We start from the raw sequence: 19,782 nt of genomic DNA, 5'->3' as shown, positions 1-19,782 counted from the left end.
TCACACTGGTGAATGAATGATGAATGAATGATTGGTGGTGATCGGAAGGGCCGTAGGCGCAAATTGGCAGCCACCCTTCCGTCAGTCTACCCCAGGGCAGCTGTGGCTACAGATGTAGCTTACCACCACCAGGTGTGAATGAATGATGGGTTCCAACTTCTCTGTGAGCGCTTTGAGTATCTAACAATAGAAAAGCGCGATATAAATCTAATCTATTATTATTATTATTATTGTTACAAAACAGGGAAAACAAAAACACTTGCTCGATGGCATGAAAGACAATGAACTATAAACTTAAACAGCACGAGGGCATGACTATATACAAACGAAACAAAAGTCACTAGCTGTGGCATAAACAAAACAATACTAGCACTGAGGCATAAATACAAAAACTTACTTGGATCGAAACAAGGGGCATGGATAGCGAGGTGTTCGAGGGCATGAAGATCCCAGGACGAAGACAAGAAAAAGAATGACTTAAATAGTAGCTGTGATCATTAGGGAAAACAGGTGTGAGGCTGAGGACAGGGACGTGACATGACAGGTGAAAACTAATGAGTTGGCATGGAGAAGAAAACAAACCGGGAAGCGCCAAGACAGAACTAAATGTCCAAAAAACTAAACATAACCTGACCAAAACATAATCTTACAGGCGTGACGGATGTAACACAGTGGTGAACATGCCCTTTCCCAACTACTTTGGCACGTGTTGCAGCCATGAAATTAGCAAGTTAATGATTATTTGCAAAAAAAAATAATGTTAATGAGTTTGAACATCAAATATGTTGTCTTTGTAGAGCATTCAACTGAATATGGGTTGAAAATTATCATTATATTCCGTTTATATTTACATCAAACACAATTTCCCAACTCATATGGAAACGGGGTTTGTATTTAAATTCTGACAGAAAAATAAAAGGCCGTTCTTAATTTAATATTATTTGTAACAACCTGCAATTCCGAGCGTCATATTCAGCACCTCTGGGATTTTTAAAGTGTTTTTTACGTGTGATTGGTTGACGGTCACGTTGTGTTTGAGTGCTGCTGGGACACTTTTGATTGGCTAAATGTGCGGGGAATTGGCAGAGATTCACCAAAGTTTGGTTTCCGCCAATAATTTGCAGGGATTGATTGAATTCGGGTGAATTGCCGCCATCACGACATCCTGGAGGGACTGACTGATATCACAAAGCGGCCCTAAAGAGTCCATAAAACAAGGACACCTAAACAAAGAGCAATGAAATAAGATGCCTTCAAATACTTTTATTCACATTGACATGTCACAGTAGAGGAAATTGGAGGATTTATTAGTTATTAAAATATTGCAAATATCTGTAGATTGATAAAAAAAAGCTTCCCTTTATTTGATAAAAACAACATTTGCAGCATATAAAAGGTGTACAAATGCAGTATTTTAATGACCTGTGTTTGTTGAAGTGTCTTAGGCTCTGCTGGTGAATGTTACATTAGTGTGTTACTGGTTGTGCTGGTCCTTGTTGTTGCCAGTCAGTCGGTCCAAACAGTGTGTTACTGTTTGTGTTTGTCCTTGTTGTTGCCAGTCAGTCCAAACAGAAGAGCACCTGCGAAGGCCGCGACACCAAAGACCACACCTGTCAACGCGGCCGCTTCTGCCGCCTTGCGCACCTGCAAAGAGAGATGACACTTTTTAACAACAAAACTCACTTCACAGATCTTTCCCTTTATTTGCCTGATTCAAATATTGACGGTCACAACACCAGGTACACTATATTGCCAAAAGTACTTGGCCAGCCATCCAAATGATGAGAACTAAGTGTCCTAATCACTTGGCCCGGTGTATCAAATCAAGTACTTGGGCATGGAGAGTGTTTCTACAAACATTTGTGAAATAATGGGCCCCTTTCTGGAACTATCATACAAATACAGTCCTGAAATGTCCTCGCTCCTAAATATTCCAAAGTCAACTTTATTCTAAGAAAAGTGAAGAGTTTGGGAACAACAGCAACCAAGTGGTAGGCCAGGTACACTGACAGAGAGGTCAGCATAGTGCAAAGACTTGCTACACAGCTCCAAATTTCATGTGACCTTCTAATTATCCCACGTACAGTACGCAGAGAGCCTCGAGGAATGGGTTTCCATGGCCGAGCAGCTGTCTCTAAGCCATACATCACCAAGTACGATGCAAAGCGTGGGATGCAGTGGTGTAAAGCAGTGTTTTTCAACCACTATGCCGCGGCACACTAGATGTAGTCTGGTGTGCCGTGGGAGATGATCTAGTTCCACCTATTATAGTCTGCAAATGATGTGTTGTTGTTGAGTGTCGGTGCTGTCTACAGCGGGAGGTAGTGTGTGGGCACGCTAGTGCTTTCTGCTTTTAAGCAGCCATCTTGAGACAACAGCAGCGCAGCAGCATCAGCGCAGTGCTTCTTTGAAGGGTCATAAAATCAAAACCGGAGCAGTAATCACAACTCTTTCGATAACTTTTAATCAGAAGGGTTCAAACTCTCTCCTGTGCGAATTTGAAGCCGAAACGACAAACGCGCTCAGAGGAGATAATGTTTTAAGAAAGGTGACGGGTTTTTACAAAACTTTTGTTTTGAAGGCATAATTGCCAACTTCCTGTTGATTTTTTCTGATTATTGTCGATTATTAAAATGTAGGTCTAAGTGAGACCTACATAGAGGTTTTTGTTTCATGTCTTTCTGGCATTCCTACCGGAAGTTACAAGCAGTTTTGTCTGTTTTCTTCCTAGGAGCAGTTTTTTCTGTGTTTTATTCAAAAATTGCGTTAGAGCGCATTTTTGAGTTTTGGGGTTTGTTTTTTTAATTAAATCGCAATTTTCGCCAGTCCTGATGTGTGTGCCAAGTTTGGTGAGTTTTGAAGCATTTTAAGGGGGTCAAATTACAGCTCAAAGAGGCAAAAATAGCATTTTTCGCGAAAATTTGGTTTGAATAAGTTTTTGCAAAATTTCTGTTGATTATTGCTATAGAAGTTTCTAATTGGAAATGTAGGTCTAAGTCAGACCTATATAAAGGTTTTTGTTTCATGTCTCTACGACATTCTTAACGGAAGTTACAAGCAGTCTGGTTGTTTTTTTTTCCTAGGGGGCGCTAGCGCGCGATTTAAATTTTTGGGGTTTGGTTGTGTAATATGTTGGAATGCCGCACCTTACCGATGTGTGTGTAAAATTTGGTGAGTTTTGAAGCATGTTAAGGGGGTCAAATTACAGCGCGACGGTGCGTAATAATAATTAGAAAGATTAAAGCTGCAAGCAGCGTTGGTCGGGCCCGCCTTTGGCTGCTGCCCCCACAACCCAAGCCCTGGTCTAAGTCAGACCTATATAGAGGTTTTTGTTTCATGTCTCTACGACATTCCTAACAGAAGTTACACACAGTTTTGTCTGGGTTTTTTCCTAGGGGGCGCTAGAGCGCAATTTTGACTTTTGGGGTTTGTTTTTTTATTAGATGGATATTTTCGCCAGTCCTGATGTGTGTGTAAAATTTGGTGAGTTTTGAAGCATATTAAGGGGGTGAAAATACAGATTGTCGTTTCTGGATGTTGTTGATAAATGGCTTTCGCTTTGCATAGTAGAGCTTTAACTTGCACTTTGAAGCATTTTAAGTGGGTCAAATTACAGCTCAAAGAGGCAAAAATTACATTTTTTAGGAAAATTTGCACAGGGGTGTTTCGAAGGCGCATAAAATCCAAACCGGAGCAGTAATCAAAACTCTTTCGATATCTTTTAATCAGAAGGGTTCAAACTCTCTCCTGTGCGAGTTTGAAGCCAAGACGACAAACGCGCTCAGAGGAGATAACGTTTGAAAAATGTAGGTCTATGTGAGACCTACATAGAGGTTTTTGTTTCAGGTCTCTCCGACATTCCTACCGGAAGTTACAAGCAGTTTTGTCTGTGTTTTCTTCCTAGGAGCAGTTTTTTCTGTGTTTTATTCAAAAATTGCGTTAGAGCGCATTTTTGAGTTTTGGGGGGGCTTTTTTCATTAAATCGCAATTTTCGCCAGTCCTGATGTGTGTGCCAAGTTTGGTGAGTTTTGAAGCATTTTAAAGGGGTCAAATTACAGCTCAAAGAGGCAAAAATAGCATTTTTTGCGAAAATTTTGCTTTGAATGGGTTATTGCAAAATTTTTGTTGATTTTTGCCCTAGAAAGGAAAATTATGAAATCTAGGTCTAAGTCAGCCCTACATAGGGTTTTTTGTTTCATGTCTCTATGACATTCCTAACAGAAGTTACAAGCAGTCTGTTTTATTTTTTTCCTAGGGGGCGTTAGTGCGCATTTTTGATTGTTGGGTTTTTTTTGTTTTTTTTATTAGATGGCAATTTTCGCCTGTTCTGATTTTTGGGGTTTGTTTTTTTTTATTAGATGGCAATTTTCGCCAGTTCAAAGAGGCGGCGGAATAATAATAATAATAAAACGCTACAGTTTCAATAGGGTCCGCCAGGCCCATTGCAAGTCCTTTGCAATGGGCCTGGCGGACCCTAAAAAAGAAAGAATAAAACCTTACAGTTTCAAAAGGGTCCTTTGGCCCATTGCAAAAGGACTCCTTTGGAGTTCTTTTGCAATGGGCCAAAGGACCCTAAATATCACTCAAAGGAAGACATGAAAGTGCTACAGGAAAATACCCCAAAAAAAGAGAAAACGCCACCAAAATAGGAGCGCAAGACAAGAAGTAAAACACTACACAGGAAAAGAGCAAAAAAGTGACAATAAGTCAGGGTGTGATGTGACAGGTGGTGACAGTACACCTACTTTGAGACAAGAGCTATAGTCATGCATGCTTGCTTATGATTAAAAGTCATATCCAAAAATTGTGACTTTTTACTGTCAACTGAGTTTAGTTTTTTAGTGATTTCTGCCGGTGGTGTGCCTCCGCATTTTTTCAATGCAAAGAATGTGTCTTGGCTCAAAAAAAGGTTGAAAGACGCTGGTGTAAAGCACGTAGCCACTGGACCTGAGAGCAGTGGAGAAACCTTCTCTGGACTGATGAGTCACGCTTTTCCATCTGGCAATCTGATGGACCAGTCTGGGTTCGGAGGTTGCCAGGAGAACGCTACATTTCGGACTGCATTGTGCCGAGTGTGAAATTTAGTAGAGGGGGAATGATGGTGTGGGGTTGTTTTTCAAGAGTTCCTCTAGTGAAAGGAACTTTGAATGCTCCAGGATACCAAAACATTTTGTACAATTCCATGTGGGAACAGTTTGGAGCGGGCCCCCTTCCTCTTCCAACATGACTGTGCACCAGTGCACAAAGCAAGGTCCATAAAGACATGGATGAAAGAGTCTGATCTGGATGAACTTGACTGGCCTGCACAGAGTCCTGACCTGAACCTGATAGAACAGGTTCTCGTGGTGTGACCTCACCAAAGCGCTTTTGGAAGAAGGATGGAATATGGCTATAAAGACACTCTGCAACCTTGTGGACAGCCTTCCCAGGAGAGTTGAAGCTGTAATAGCTGCAAAAGGTCATATTGAACCCTATGGGTTAGGAATGGGATGGCACTTCGAGTTCTTATGTGAGTTAACACTTTTGGCAATATAGAGTATGTATGACTGGTGCTGATATTGGATCAATGGGAAGTTCCAAAGTTGTATCTGGACATTGTTCAATCACTTGCAACATGTCTTAAGTCAAAGTGTTTAGTGTCATCGTGTAAAGGTCAACTCCTTCCAAATTAAAAAGACCTACCTGGCGGGACTCTGGTTTTCCGTAGCGCAGGTTGGTGACAAAGTGCTCACAGTTCGCACTGAAGACGTCGTAGGGCATCACCTGGCCTACCCGCCTTTTGGCTTCTCTCAAGATGATAAAAACTGGGCGGGGTTGGTAATTGTCATCCAGGATGTTGTTGACTCGGTAGCGGTCGTCCCCCACCACCGTCCACAGCTCCTCCATCCTCACCAGGCCCCTGTCCGCAAAGAGGGACATCATACTGCTGGGGCCCGCACCTGCACACTCCGCTGCCAGGAGGGAAGAAGATTAGAGCAACACGCTCTTTCAATTCAGTCAAATACTTCATGGCAGAATTACAAACCCCGTTTCCATATGAGTTGGGAAATTGTGTTAGATGTAAATATAAACGGAATACAATGATTTGCAAATCCTTTTCAACCCATATTCAGTTGAATGCACTACAAAGACAACATATTTGATGTTCAAACTCATAAACTTTATTTTTTTTTTGCAAATCATAATTAACTTAGAATTTCATGGCTGCAACACGTGCCAAAGTAGTTCACGGCTGTGTTACATCACCTTTTCTTTCAACAACACTCAATAAACGTTTGGGAACTGAGGAAACTAATTGTTGAAGCTTGGAAAGCTGCTTTAGAACTTTGTTGCGAAAATCTCCTTCCGCATCAGTGGAAACGCTTCCCACCCACAGTGCTTGGTTCCACGTCTGAGCTGCTGTGATGTAGATTACCATACTAAATACTTAGTTACTATGGTAACATATGCGGTCTTTTCCAAGGTTTCTCCTAGTCACTGTCACCGACGTCCCTCTGGGAGGAGTTTTTCCTTGCCCTTATGTGGGCTCTGAACCGCGGATGTCATTGTGGTTTGTGCAGCCCTTTGAGACACTTGTGATTTAGGGCTATATAAATAAACACTGTTCCCAATTAGCCTGCACACCTGTGGGAAGTTCCAAATAAGTGTTTGATGAGCATTCCTCAACTTTACCAGTATTTATTGCCACTTTTCCCAACTTTTTTGTAACGTGTTGCTGCCATCAAATTCTAAAGTTAATGATTGTTTGCAAAAAAAATAAAGATTATGAGTTTGAACATCAAATATGTTGTCTTTGTAGCATATTCAACTGAATATGGGCTGAAAAGGATTTGCAAATCATTGTATTCTGTTTATATTTACATCAAACACAATTTCCCAACTCATATGGAAACGGGGTTTGTATATGCAGAAAACAATGGCAATTACATATAAATGTTGAGTGAAATGCAATAAAGTAACAGAGATTTTATCTTCATTGGAGACTCTTGTGGGGCTTCACGGTGGCAGAGGGGTTAGTGCGTCTGCCTCACAATACGAAGGTACTGCAATCCTGGGTTCAAATCCAGGCTGGGGATCTTTCTGTGTGGAGTTTGCATGTTCTCCCCGTGAATGCGTGGGTTCCCTCCGGCTACTCCGGCTTCCTCCCACTTCCAAAGACATGCACCTGGGGATAGGTTGATTGGCAACACTAAATTGGCCCTAGTGTGTGAATGTGAGTGTGAATGTTGTCTGTCTATCTGTGTTGGCCCTGCGATGAGGTGGCGACTTGTCCAGGGTGTACACCGCCTTCCGCCCGATTGTAGCTGAGATAGGCGCCAGCACCCCCCGCGACCCCGAAAGGGAATAAGCGGTAGAAAATGGATGGATGGATGGATGATTGATTGATATAATAGAGGCAATCGCCGCTTATTTTTGGACGATTTTATTAAAATTTGAATGAATTAAATCAAGTAACCCTAAACTATGCAGTTGCATAGTTAGAATCATGCAGTTCTAAAAATACTTGTGGGTACTTTTTATCAAGTGCTTCTGGACGATAATCTTTAGCATATCCTGGAATCAGAGAAAGTAAGACGGGCTTCATTTTTCGTTTGGTTTTTAATTCTCTGTACAAGTCTGAGAGTTCATCGTGTGTCCCCTTCTGTACCTCCGGTAGTTTCCTCTGTTTTAATGGTGCCGGTGTATCTCCGGATACGATTGCCTTGTCTAGCTTTCTCTTCATTGTCTTGGCGGATGTGAAGGTAATGTCCTGTATGGTCTTGTACCCAACTTTCTTGACTGCAGATGGGAGGAAGTAGCCAGTAAGATGTTTCCTGTGTGACTGTCGTGTTGTCCCGCATCTTGACGCTCGCTTCAATGGCAAACATCAATGCAGAAATATGTGAACATATTTCGCCAATGCCTGCCATACACGTACAGTGTCCTGATAAAACACGACCCGTCTTTTCTGATATGACCCATGGCACCGAACACGGATTAGTTGATCTCTGAGAGTGACGAACACCAGCGATGAGCACACATTTATCTTCCATTGCAGCCAGTTTCATTTCCTTTACCCATCCACACGCAAAGTAATTGTAGCCCTTGAGGTCATCCAGAGTGTAGGCCAGGGGTGTCAAACTCAAATACAGAGTGGGCCAAAATTTAAAACTGAACAAAGCCACGTGCCAAGGTTGACCAAATGAACCTTTTAATAGGGACCCAGACAAGTTTTGCATTGAATATTAAACAAGCAAGGCTTATATAACTTTATAGTCACATGCAAAATCTAGTTTCAAATTATAATAATAATTATTAAAAAATATCAATGGCATAGCAAATAAAATTTAAATAAAAATTGGGGAGGGCGGGGTTTGGTGGTAGCGGGGATGTATATTGTAGCATCCCGGAAGAGTTAGTGCTGCAAGGGTTTCTGGGTATTTCTTCTGTTGTGCTACGGTGCGGATATTCTGCCGAAATGTGTTTGTCATTCTTGTTTAGTGTGGCGCATAGTTGTAAAAATGTTTTATATGGCCACCCTCAGTGTGACCCTTATGGCTGTTGAACAAGTATGCCTTGCATTCACTTGTGTGTGTTAAAGCCGCATGTATTATGTGACTGGGCCGGCACATTGTTTGTATGGTGGAAAAGCGGACGTGACGACAGGCTGTAGAGGACGCTAAAGGCAGTGCCTTCAAGGCACGCCCCCAATATTGTTGTCCAGGTGGAAATCGGGACAAATTCGGAAGAATGGTTGCCCAGGGAGATTTTTGGGAGGGGCACTGAACTTTAGGAGTCTCTCAAAAAAATTCGTGAGGGTTGGCAAGTATGAGTATCAGTGGTGAATGCAGTGTTACAGAGGCATCGCCGCTGTATAATACCGGCTGTATAATATTGTATAATACCGGCTGTATAATATTGAAGCATCCCGGAAGAGTTAGTGCTGCAAGGGTTTCTGGGTATTTCTTCTGTTGTGCTACGGTGCGGATACTCTCCCGAAATGTGTTTGTCATTCTTGTTTATTGTGGCGCATAGTTGTAAAAATGTTTTATACGGCCACCCTCAGTGTGACCCTTATGGCTGTTGAACAAGTATGCCTTGCATTCACTTGTGTGTGTTAAAGCCGCATGTATTATGTGACTGGGCCGGCACATTGTTTGTATGGTGGAAAAGCGGACGTGACGACAGGCTGTAGAGGACGCTAAAGGCAGTGCCTTCAAGGCACGCCCCCAATATTGTTGTCCAGGTGGAAATCGGGACAAATTCGGAAGAATGGTTGCCCAGGGAGATTTTTGGGAGGGGCACTGAACTTTAGGAGTCTCTCAAGAAAATCGTGAGGGTTGGCAAGTATGAGTATCAGTGGTGAATGCAGTGTTATAGAGGCATCGCCGCTGTATAATACCGGCTGTATAATATTGTATAATACCGGCTGTATAATATTGAAGCATCCCGGAAGAGTTAGTGCTGCAAGGGCTTCTGGGTATTTCTTCTGTTGTGCTACGGTGCGGATACTCTCCCGAAATGTGTTTGTCATTCTTGTTTATTGTGGCGCACAGTTGTAAAAATGTTTTATACGGCCACCCTCAGTGTGACCCTTATGGCTGTTGAACAAGTATGCCTTGCATTCACTTGTGTGTGTTAAAGCCGCATGTATTATGTGACTGGGCCGACACATTGTTTGTATGGTGGAAAAGCGGACGTGACGACAGGCTGTAGAGGACGCTAAAGGCAGTGCCTTCAAGGCACGCCCCCAATATTGTTGTCCAGGTGGAAATCGGGACAAATTCGGAAGAATGGTTGCCCAGGGAGATTTTTGGGAGGGGCACTGAACTTTAGGAGTCTCTCAAGAAAATCGGGAGGGTTGGCAAGTATGAGTATCAGTGGTGAATGCAGTGTTATAGAGGCATCGCCGCTGTATAATACCGGCTGTATAATACCGGCTGTATAATATTGTATAATACCGGCTGTATAATATTGAAGCATCCCGGAAGAGTTAGTGCTGCAAGGGTTTCTGGGTATTTCTTCTGTTGTGCTACGGTGCGGATATTCTCCCGAAATGTGTTTGTCATTCTTGTTTAGTGTGGCGCATAGTTGTAAAAATGTTTTATACGGCCACCCTCAGTGTGACCCTTATGGCTGTTGAACAAGTATGCCTTGCATTCACTTGTGTGTGTTAAAGCCGCATGTATTATGTGACTGGGCCGGCACATTGTTTGTATGGTGGAAAAGCGGACGTGACGACAGGCTGTAGAGGACGCTAAAGGCAGTGCCTTCAAGGCACGCCCCCAATATTGTTGTCCAGGTGGAAATCGGGACAAATTCGGAAGAATGGTTGCCCAGGGAGATTTTTGGGAGGGGCACTGAACTTTAGGAGTCTCTCAAGAAAATCGTGAGGGTTGGCAGGTATGAGTATCAGTGGTGAATGCAGTGTTATAGAGGCATCGCCGCTGTATAATACCGGCTGTATAATATTGTATAATACCGGCTGTATAATATTGAAGCATCCCGGAAGAGTTAGTGCTGCAAGGGTTTCTGGGTATTTCTTCTGTTGTGCTACGGTGCGGATACTCTCCCGAAATGTGTTTGTCATTCTTGTTTATTGTGGCGCATAGTTGTAAAAATGTTTTATACGGCCACCCTCAGTGTGACCCTTATGGCTGTTGAACAAGTATGCCTTGCATTCACTTGTGTGTGTTAAAGCCGCATGTGTTATGTGACTGGGCCGGCACATTGTTTGTATGGTGGAAAAGCGGACGTGACGACAGGCTGTTGAGGACGCTAAAGGCAGTGCCTTCAAGGCACGCCCCCAATATTGTTGTCCAGGTGGAAATCGGGACAAATTCGGAAGAATGGTTGCCCAGGGAGATTTTTGGGAGGGGCACTGAACTTTAGGAGTCTCTCAAGAAAATCGTGAGGGTTGGCAAGTATGAGTATCAGTGGTGAATGCAGTGTTATAGAGGCATCGCCGCTGTATAATACCGGCTGTATAATATTGTATAATACCGGCTGTATAATATTGAAGCATCCCGGAAGAGTTAGTGCTGCAAGGGTTTCTGGGTATTTCTTCTGTTGTGCTACGGTGCGGATATTCTGCCGAAATGTGTTTGTCATTCTTGTTTAGTGTGGCGCATAGTTGTAAAAATGTTTTAGACGGCCACCCTCAGTGTGACCCTTATGGCTGTTGAACAAGTATGCCTTGCATTCGCTTGTGTGTGTTAAAGCCGCATGTATTATGTGACTGGGCCGGCACATTGTTTGTATTGTGGAAAAGCGGACGTGACGACAGGCTGTAGAGGACGCTAAAGGCAGTGCCTTCCAGGCACGCCCCCAATATTGTTGTCCAGGTGGAAATCGGGACAAATTCGGAAGAATGGTTGCCCAGGGAGATTTTTGGGATGGGCACTAAACTTTAGGAGTCTCTCAAGAAAATCGTGAGGGTTGGCAAGTATGAGTATCAGTGGTGAATGCAGTGTTACAGAGGCATCGCCGCTGTATAATACCGGCGGGCCAGCTCTAATCTTAATTTGATATTACCTCAAGGGCCAGAGTTTGACACCCATGGTGTAGGCACTAACATTGTTCACCAAATAGTTGACGATGTCGGGGTAAGTTATATCAGGATAACGTTTCAAGTCCGTAGTCCCTTCGTGCTTTCCCATCTCATACGGATCTTTATCGCCAATATCCTTCCATTTCTGTAAATACCTGGCTTTGCAAACCCCATCTAGCGTCTGTCTGTAGGGAACTTTTACGACTTCTTTCAAATTTCCCGAAGTGGACGTCATTGTTGCTGCAAAAGTGTGGAAATATATTTCAAAACTGCCGGGGACGAGTGAACAAAGTTTTGACACATAAGGATTATGGGTAATCGCCGCTAGCGGAAACCTATCTATACTTGACTTGGTAAATTCTCGCTGTAAATATACTCCTCCCCTCTTAACCACGCCCCTGACCACACCTCCCGAAATCAGAGGTCTCAAGGTTGGCAAGTATGGTGTGTGTGTGTGTGTGTGTGTGTGTAGAACTCACAGGGGGGAGTTACGTGGACCACCATGCCGTTGCCCACATACAAAGCCCAGTGCTGGTAACCCGGCCTGAAGATCTCTATCAAGTCCCCAGGCTGGGGTTTCACTTCATGCTGAGACACATGGAGGAAATATTCTTATTAGTATAGTAATATAATATAAGTCAATGATAATATAAGTGAGTGATAATATATGACAGGGGTGTCAAACTCAAATACAGCGTGGGCCAAAATTTTAAACCGCACAAAGCCGCGGTCCGAGGTTGAACAAATTAACCTTTTAACAGGGACCCAAACAAGTTTTGCATTGAATATTGAACAAGCAAGGCTTGTATAACTTTATAGTGACATGCAAAATCGATTTTCAAATATTGTAGCATTCCGGAAGAGTTAGTGCTGCAAGGGGTTCTGGGTATTTGTTCTGTTGTGTTTATGTTGGGTTACAGTGCGGATGTACTCCCTAAATGTGGTGGTCATTCTTGTTTGGTGTGGGTTCACAGTGTGGCGTATATTTGTAACAGTGTTAAAGTTGTTTATACGGCCAAGTATGCCTTGCATTCACTTGTTTGTGTGTAAAGTCCGCATTTAGTATGTGACTGGACCGACACAATGTTTGTATGGAGAAAAAGCGGACGGTACGACAGGTTGTAGAGGACGATGAATGGAGTGCCTTTAAGGCACGTCCCCAATGATGTTGTTTGGGTGGAAATTGAGAGAAATTCGGGAGAATGGTTGCCCCGGGTGATTTTCGGCAAGGGCACTGAAATTCGTCAGTCTCCCGGGAAAATCGGGAGGGTTGGTAAGTATGAGTATTAGCGGTGAATGCGGTGTTATAATACCGGCGGGCCAGTTCTAATTGTTGAGATCCGCTTTTTGGATCCTCCACATATTATTGTTTATTGTTCCATTTTTATTTTCACTCTCCATCTGATCCTATTATTTCCTGTTTAAGTCGGTCACCATGGTTACTCATCAGTTCACCTGCTGCTCACGCCCCGCACACCTGCTACAGATAATCACCGTCACCTTATAAGCCGTCCTCTTTTGTTTGTTCAGCCTGGGTTCATAATTTGCTTTCACGCAACAAGTTACACCTGCACTCTGTCATCGTATGTATATTCTCGCTAGCTTTTCACGCCCAGCCATTTGTTTATTCCAGCTCTCATGCTGTATGTTTTGTTTTACTCTTTAATGTGTCTATGTCCCAGTTTAGTTCTCATTTTTGTATATCCTAGCTTTTATGCTAGCGTCCTTTGTTTGTTTTATTCTACTAGCTCCAGCATTTTTGTTATATAGCTATTTTTGTTATTTAAATAAATTGTGTATATCTTACCTTTGCTGTGTTCACTTGACGCATCCTCGAGGGAATCGAACCCGACATCACAATGCCGAACCGGCGTAACACTAATGTTAATTTGATATTGCCTCAAGGGCCAGATTAAATTACATGGTGGGCCAAATTTGGCCCACGGGCCAGAGTTTGACACCCATGGTATATAAGGTCAATGACAATATATACCGTATTTTTCGGACTATAAGGCGCAGTTTTTTTCTTAGTTGGTGTGACTTATTTGTGAAATTTTTAACACATTAGCGTAAAATATCAAATAATATTATTTATCTCATTCACGTAAGAGACTAGACGTATAAGATTTTGTGGGATTTATGGATCAGGAGTGACAGATTGTTTGGTAAAGGTATAGCATGTTCTATATGTTGTAGTTATTTGAATGACTCTTACCATAATACAGGGGTCGGGAACCTTTTTGGCTGAGAGAGCCAAGAAACCAAATATTTTGAAATGTATTTACGTAAGAGCCATATAATATATTTTTAACACTGAACACAACTAAAAGTGTGCATTTTTAATCAAGACCAACATTTCTAGAGTATAATAGGTCTCTTATTCTTTGTAATAACGTTGTTATTCTGAAGCTAATTTAGGAGGGGGCGTGGCCTTCGGGTCTCCAGCGAAGCGGGGTGTTGCCAGGACCGGCCTCGAAATCAGCGACAGGTGTGTCAATGGCCCACCTGGGCCTTGTTGAACAACCCCCAAGAGGGCAAGCCCTACACTAACCAATAATAAATAAATAATTTCTTACCTTTAAGGCAACTCCTTGAACAGGTGCGGTAGAAAAAAGGATGGATGGATTCAAATGCATGAGCATTTTTAGATTTTTAACTTTATTTTTAACACTGTGATTACAAGTGGAATTATTCATTATTTATTGTGTTAAGTAATGTCAGCTCAGATTTATCTGAGAGCCAGATGCAGTCATCAAAAGAGCCATATCTGGCTCGCGAGCCATAGGTTCCCTACCCCTGGCCTAATATGTTAGGTTAACATAGCAGGCACCTTCTCAGTTGTTATTTATGCCTCATATAACGTACACTTATTCAGCCTGTTCTTTATTTATTTGAAATTGCCTTTCAAATGTCTATTCTTGCTGTTGGGTTTTATCAAATACATTTCCCCCAAAAATGCGACTTATACTCCGGAGCGACTTATACTCCCAAAAAATACAGTAAGTTAATAATATGATATAAGTGAGCCATAATATAAGTCAATGATAATATAATGTAAATGAATGATAATGTAATATAAGTCAGTGATAATATAATATAATAGAATGATAATATAATATAAGTCAATGACAATATAACATAAGAGAATGATAATATAATATAAGTAAATTGTAATGTAATATAATGTGAGTGATAATCTAATATAAGTCAATGAAAGTAATAATGACAAGTGCACTTACATATGTCGCCATGTCGCTGTACGAAAAGAAAACAGAAAAAAGAAAGTCAGACACACTTTCACTTCAGTTGCATTTCCTGAGAAATGAAAGTGAAAGTGATTCTTTCTCAGAAAACTCTTGTTTTTCTTTTTCTTCCTGATAACAAACTCCCTGCTTGACTTCACGGCATTTCTTCAAATGTTATTTTATTTGTGGAAATATTTATTAAAATGTTATTTGTCAACACTTATTCTCTGTAAAAAGCCAAACGTCCAATATGATGAAGACTTAGAAGACTTTTTTGCACTTTCTGCACTGCTGGCTTTTCTGCATATATATATATACATATATATATATGTTTTGGCCCTGCGATGAGGTGGCGACTTGTCCAGGGTGTACCCCGCCTTCCACCAGATTGTAGCTGAGATAGGCGCCAGCGCCCCCCGCGACCCCAAAAGGGAATAAGCGGTAGAAAATGGATGGATGGATATATATATATATATATATATATATATATATATATATATATATATATATATATATATATATGTATATATATATGTGTGTGTGTGTGTGTCTAGTTATATTGCCGAATAGTGAAACGAAGCAGAATACAAAATAAAAGGGAATAAGTTATGTAGCAGAATACAAAATAAAAGTATGTGAGCATGCAAAGACCTTTGCTATTAGAGCTAAGCTAACATTGAAGCATAAAGTTTGAAGTTTGCTTCTCCTTACCTTTGTGTGCTGGCTCCTACTATACTTACTGTACTGAGGAAGGCGACTAAAAAGTCCCTTTTTTATCTTCCGAGGAAGAGCCATCAGAGATCAGCTGACCTGACCGACCCTTTCAAAATAAAAGTATAGAAGTGTGAACGTGTAGCTATGTAAAAGTATATAAGTGTAGAAGTGTACTAGCAGAAGTTTTAGTGGCGTGAGGAAACGATGAGGTGTTTTCTAGGCCCCCCAGTGGGGGTCTGAGGGGGTCCCCACCCTCTTTAACATGTTTCTTATTTCAGCCTATGGCAGGGGTGTCCAAACTTTTTCCACGGAGGGCTGTACACGGAAAAAATGTCATCATGCGGGGGCCATTTTGATATTTTTCATTTTCAACAAAATATATGGATTTTTTTTTTTTAATCCTTTGGGTTCCTGGGGACCATAAAGGGTCTCAGTCATTAAAATGTAAAAAATAAGTCAAATTATTATTATTATTATTATTATTTTAGCTCTTATAGTAAATCTCTATATCAAGTTGAGGTTGATATAAAGTTAAAAAAAAAAAAGGTTTTCTGTCAAAGACAACTTTGTTTTTTATAGTAAAACTGAAATATGGAGCATTTAGTAATTAGAGCCCTTTTTAAAATTATTTAATATTTTTGAGTAATCACAGTGAAAAGTTAAACAAAATCCTACTAAATATATTTGAGATCCGAAAGGTATCCCACCCACAAATTGATACATTTTTATCAGTTTTTTTTTTTTTTTTACTTTTAACACTTAAATTACGAGATGAACTTCAGAAATATCCGTCGATTTTAAGTTTGAACTATTATTTAGGTTTTTTTTTTATGCTCTTTTGTCAAAACTTTGATGTTTTTATACGGCAACCACACGACATATGCAATATTTTTTCCGCATAAAACATTTTAAAGTGATAATTTTTAAGTAATAATTCATTATAACATAGATTTTTCTGTCCTTTTTTTTTGGAGCAATGGAAAAAAAGAAAATAAAGACAAAAGGGGGAAGAAAAAAATGCCTGCATGGCAGGTTTGTGTCAACATTGACACTTTTCTCATTAGATTTCACCTCATTCCACTTTTTTAAAAGTTTTTTTTAATTAATTTTTTCAATACTATCAATTTTGCAATTTTTGCAGAATGTGTCCGCACTTTGGACACCACTGGCCTATATGGTATCAATATGGTGCAGCGCGGTGTCACAGCGGTTACTGCTGGTGCCTCACAATAAGAATGTCCTGGGTTTGATCCCCGGGCTTGGAGTTTTCCAGTGTGGGGTTTGCATGTTCTCCCTGTGATGCTTTCATCCTTTATCTCAATAAAAGTGGGTTCAAATCAAATGAAGAAAAGACAGAACTTTGTCTTAAACAGGTTGCCATGTTTCTCTAGTGGGGTTATTCCTGTTTGAAAACTTCTTGTCAGATAATTACAAAGACTTTCACAGCCTGTGTTTATACAACATAATAATGTGTTCATTCACTTGTATTACCTCCACTGATGATTAGTTTTCACTTGTTTGTTCCGAGCGTGTATAATTACGAGCAACCTTTAGCGACTTTTATTTTCTTAGCGTGGCTGTGACGTCATTTCCTGCCATTCCCCTTTGTTTTGCATTTTCTTCAGTCGCTCCATTAAAGGCTGTAAAGTAGACATACAAGCGGAACTGAGGGTTTAATAGAATTGGATAAAAGCTCAGAAAAAAGGAAAGGAACTGGAGAGACACTTTCTTGTCAACAAGGACGTCGCCCTCAAAAAAAAGTCAATACATTTTTTTTTAGACCCGTCACACCTTTCCGGTTGCATAACAATAATGCGACGTGTCACATCCGGTCCAGCGGCTCTCACAAAATGAAAAAAAAAAGTCTTAAAATGCCTCCTTTGGTCGTTTTCTTTTTATCAATGGGAAATAACAAGTCATGTTTATTTGATTTTTATTTAGGCGTTCTAAACAATCAAACTGAAAAACGATAATTTTTTCGTATCGAAAAGCAGTAAGTACATCCACAAGTAGGTTTAACTTTCATTTTAAGAAAAACTGAAATTACCTGTCAGGAAAAAACTGTGTGTTTTTTTTTATATTTTGGTATTTAGAAGAAAAAAAATAGGAAAACAGGAAACATCATCAAAAACGTCTTTAAATGTCCGAATGTAAAATAACGTGTATTTTAGTCCGTTTTTGGTGATTTAAATTGTTGTTATATGAAATAGTAAATGGAAAACAAAATCCGTATTTTACGTACAATTGGTGCTCTTTAAAACAAAAATAGAAGTAATTTGTATTTCGGTGGTATTTTTCTGTATTTCAAAATAAAATTCGAATAAACCCATCGTATTTGATTGTCTGATACGAAAAATGGAATGACCCAAACATACACTAAAGTATAAAAGTGCACACAATTGTAGAAAACTATTACCCGTCACATGAAGAGGGAGTTTTCCATGTAATCCCCCCCCCCCCCCCCCCCGGCAAGATGTGTGTGTGTGTGTGTGTGTGTGTGTGTGTGCGTGTGTGTGTGTGTGTGTGTGTGTGTGTGTGTGTGTGTGTGTGTATTCTGCAGGCCTTTCCCGGAAAACAAAACTGAAAGCCAGACACCAGAAAGTGAAAGCGTGAAGTAAAAACGGGGATTCCCCCCCCCCCCCCCCCCCAACCTCTGACACTTTAATTCTCTCGGTAATGTTTAATTTTGGGCAAATCTTCTGAGCAAAAATACGACCTGGTTCTTGGTGCGACTTCAAATCACCATGGTGACCAACTAAGTCTTGTGCAAAATAAACCAGCATGAAGCCACACCATTTAAGGTGAAATAAACAAGTGTCCCTGAACACACCACACCCTAATAACATTCCTCTTACGTCTCCGCAGAGTTCTGTACTGAGCATGCGTGAATGCATCTGTGGATAAAGTGGTGTGGGCACACCGCTGTTGTCTCGACATGTTTGGCTATAACACGAATGCCAGCACCCTGATAAAGAAGGTGAGAAACGATGTTAACGCTCATCCCTCTCAAGAGTCTCCAATGAAGATAAAATCTCTGTTACTTTATTGCATTTCACTCAACATTTATATGTAATTGCCATTGTTTTCTGCATATACAAACCCCGTTTCCATATGAGTTGGGAAATTGTGTTAGATGTAAATATAAACAGAATACAATGATTTGCAAATCCTTTTCAACCCATATTCAGTTGAATATGCTACAAAGACAACATATTTGATGTTCAAACTCATAATCTTTATTTTTTTTGCAAACAATCATTAACTTTAGAATTTGATGGCAGCAACACGTTACAAAAAAGTTGGGAAAAGTGGCAATAAATACTGGTAAAGTTAAGGAATGCTCATCAAACACTTATTTGGAACTTCCCACCGGTGTGCAGGCTAATTGGGAACAGGTGGGTGCCATGATTGGGTATAAAAGCAGCTTCCGTGAAATGCTAAGTAATTCACAAACAAGGATGGGGTGAGGGTCACCAATTTGTAAGCAAATTGTCGAACAGTTTTAGAACAACATTTCTCAACGAGCTATTGCAAGGAATTTAGGGATTTTACCATCTAGGGTCCGTAAAATCATCAAAAGGTTCAGAGAATCTGGAGAAATCACTGTGCGTAAGCGATGATATTACGGACCTTTGATCCCTCACGTGGTACTGCATCAAAAACCGACATTAGTGTGTAAAGGATATCACCACATGGGCTCAGGAACACTTTATAAAACCACTGTCAGTAACTACAGTTGGTCGCTACATCTGTAAGTGCAAGTTAAAACTCTACTCTGCAAAACAAAAGCCATTTATCAACAACATCCAGAAACGCCGCCGGCTTCTCTGGGCCCGAGCTCATCTAAGATGGACTGATGCAAAGTGAAAAAGTTTTCTGTGGTCTGACAAGACCACATTTCAAATTATATTTGGAAACAGAGGACATAATGTCCTCCGGAACAAAGAGGAAAATAACCATTCGGATTGTTATATGCGCAAAGTTTAAAAGCCAGCATGTGTGATGGTATGGGGGTGTATTAGTGCCCAAAGCATGGGTAACTTACACATCTGTGAAGGCACCATTAATGCTGAAAGGTCCATACAGGTTTTGGAGCAACATATGTTGTCATCCAAGCAATGTTATCATGGACGCCCCTGCTTATTTCAGCAAAACAATGCCAAGCCACGTGTTACAACAGCGTGGCTTTGTAGTAAAAGAGTGCAGGTACTTTACAGGCCGGCCTTTCGTCCAGACCTGTCTCCCATCAAAAATGTGTGGCGCATTATGAGGCGTAAAATACGACAAGCTCTA

General features: G+C 40.9%; 1 protein-coding gene across 3 annotated transcripts; it reads right to left on the bottom strand.

Moving 5' to 3' along the window:
- Nucleotides 1-1,248: 1,248 nt before the first annotated feature.
- Nucleotides 1,249-17,924, bottom strand: rarres3 (retinoic acid receptor responder 3). 3 transcript variants are annotated; one of them, XM_061900186.1, is made up of 5 exons: nt 17,906-17,924; nt 15,487-15,595; nt 12,010-12,118; nt 5,683-5,951; nt 1,249-1,644 (listed from the first exon to the last, which is right to left on the bottom strand). In XM_061900186.1, exons 2-5 carry the CDS (start codon nt 15,568-15,570, stop codon nt 1,528-1,530), a joined length of 579 nt encoding a protein of 192 aa, XP_061756170.1. In that variant the 5' UTR covers nt 15,571-15,595; nt 17,906-17,924; the 3' UTR covers nt 1,249-1,527. The 3 variants fall into 3 exon arrangements, with proteins under 3 accessions (XP_061756170.1, XP_061756171.1, XP_061756169.1); XM_061900187.1 differs by lacking the exon at nt 17,906-17,924 and adding an exon at nt 14,770-14,785 and having other exon boundaries at nt 15,487-15,611; XM_061900185.1 differs by lacking the exon at nt 17,906-17,924 and having other exon boundaries at nt 15,487-15,605.
- Between the last annotated feature and the right edge of the window lie 1,858 nt (nt 17,925-19,782).

Source organism: Nerophis ophidion, linkage group LG05, assembly GCF_033978795.1.
Source record: "Nerophis ophidion isolate RoL-2023_Sa linkage group LG05, RoL_Noph_v1.0, whole genome shotgun sequence".
Taxonomy (NCBI): Eukaryota; Metazoa; Chordata; class Actinopteri; order Syngnathiformes; family Syngnathidae; genus Nerophis; species Nerophis ophidion.
Note: the sequence above shows the minus strand (reverse complement) of the source record. Positions and strands in the feature narration are given on the sequence as shown.

What these genes read in the sequence shown, in the direction of transcription:
- rarres3 (XM_061900186.1), bottom strand. Translation starts at nt 15,570, where the DNA reads ATGGCTCTTCCTCGGAAGATAAAAAAGGGACTTTTTAGTCGCCTTCCT. An exon ending in GTAGGAGCCAGCACACAAAG is followed by an intron (nt 12,119 to 15,486) that starts GTAAGGAGAAGC and finishes CATGTGTCTCAG; the next exon opens with CATGAAGTGAAACCCCAGCC. An exon ending in GAAAACCAGAGTCCCGCCAG is followed by an intron (nt 1,645 to 5,682) that starts GTAGGTCTTTTT and finishes CTCTCTTTGCAG; the next exon opens with GTGCGCAAGGCGGCAGAAGC.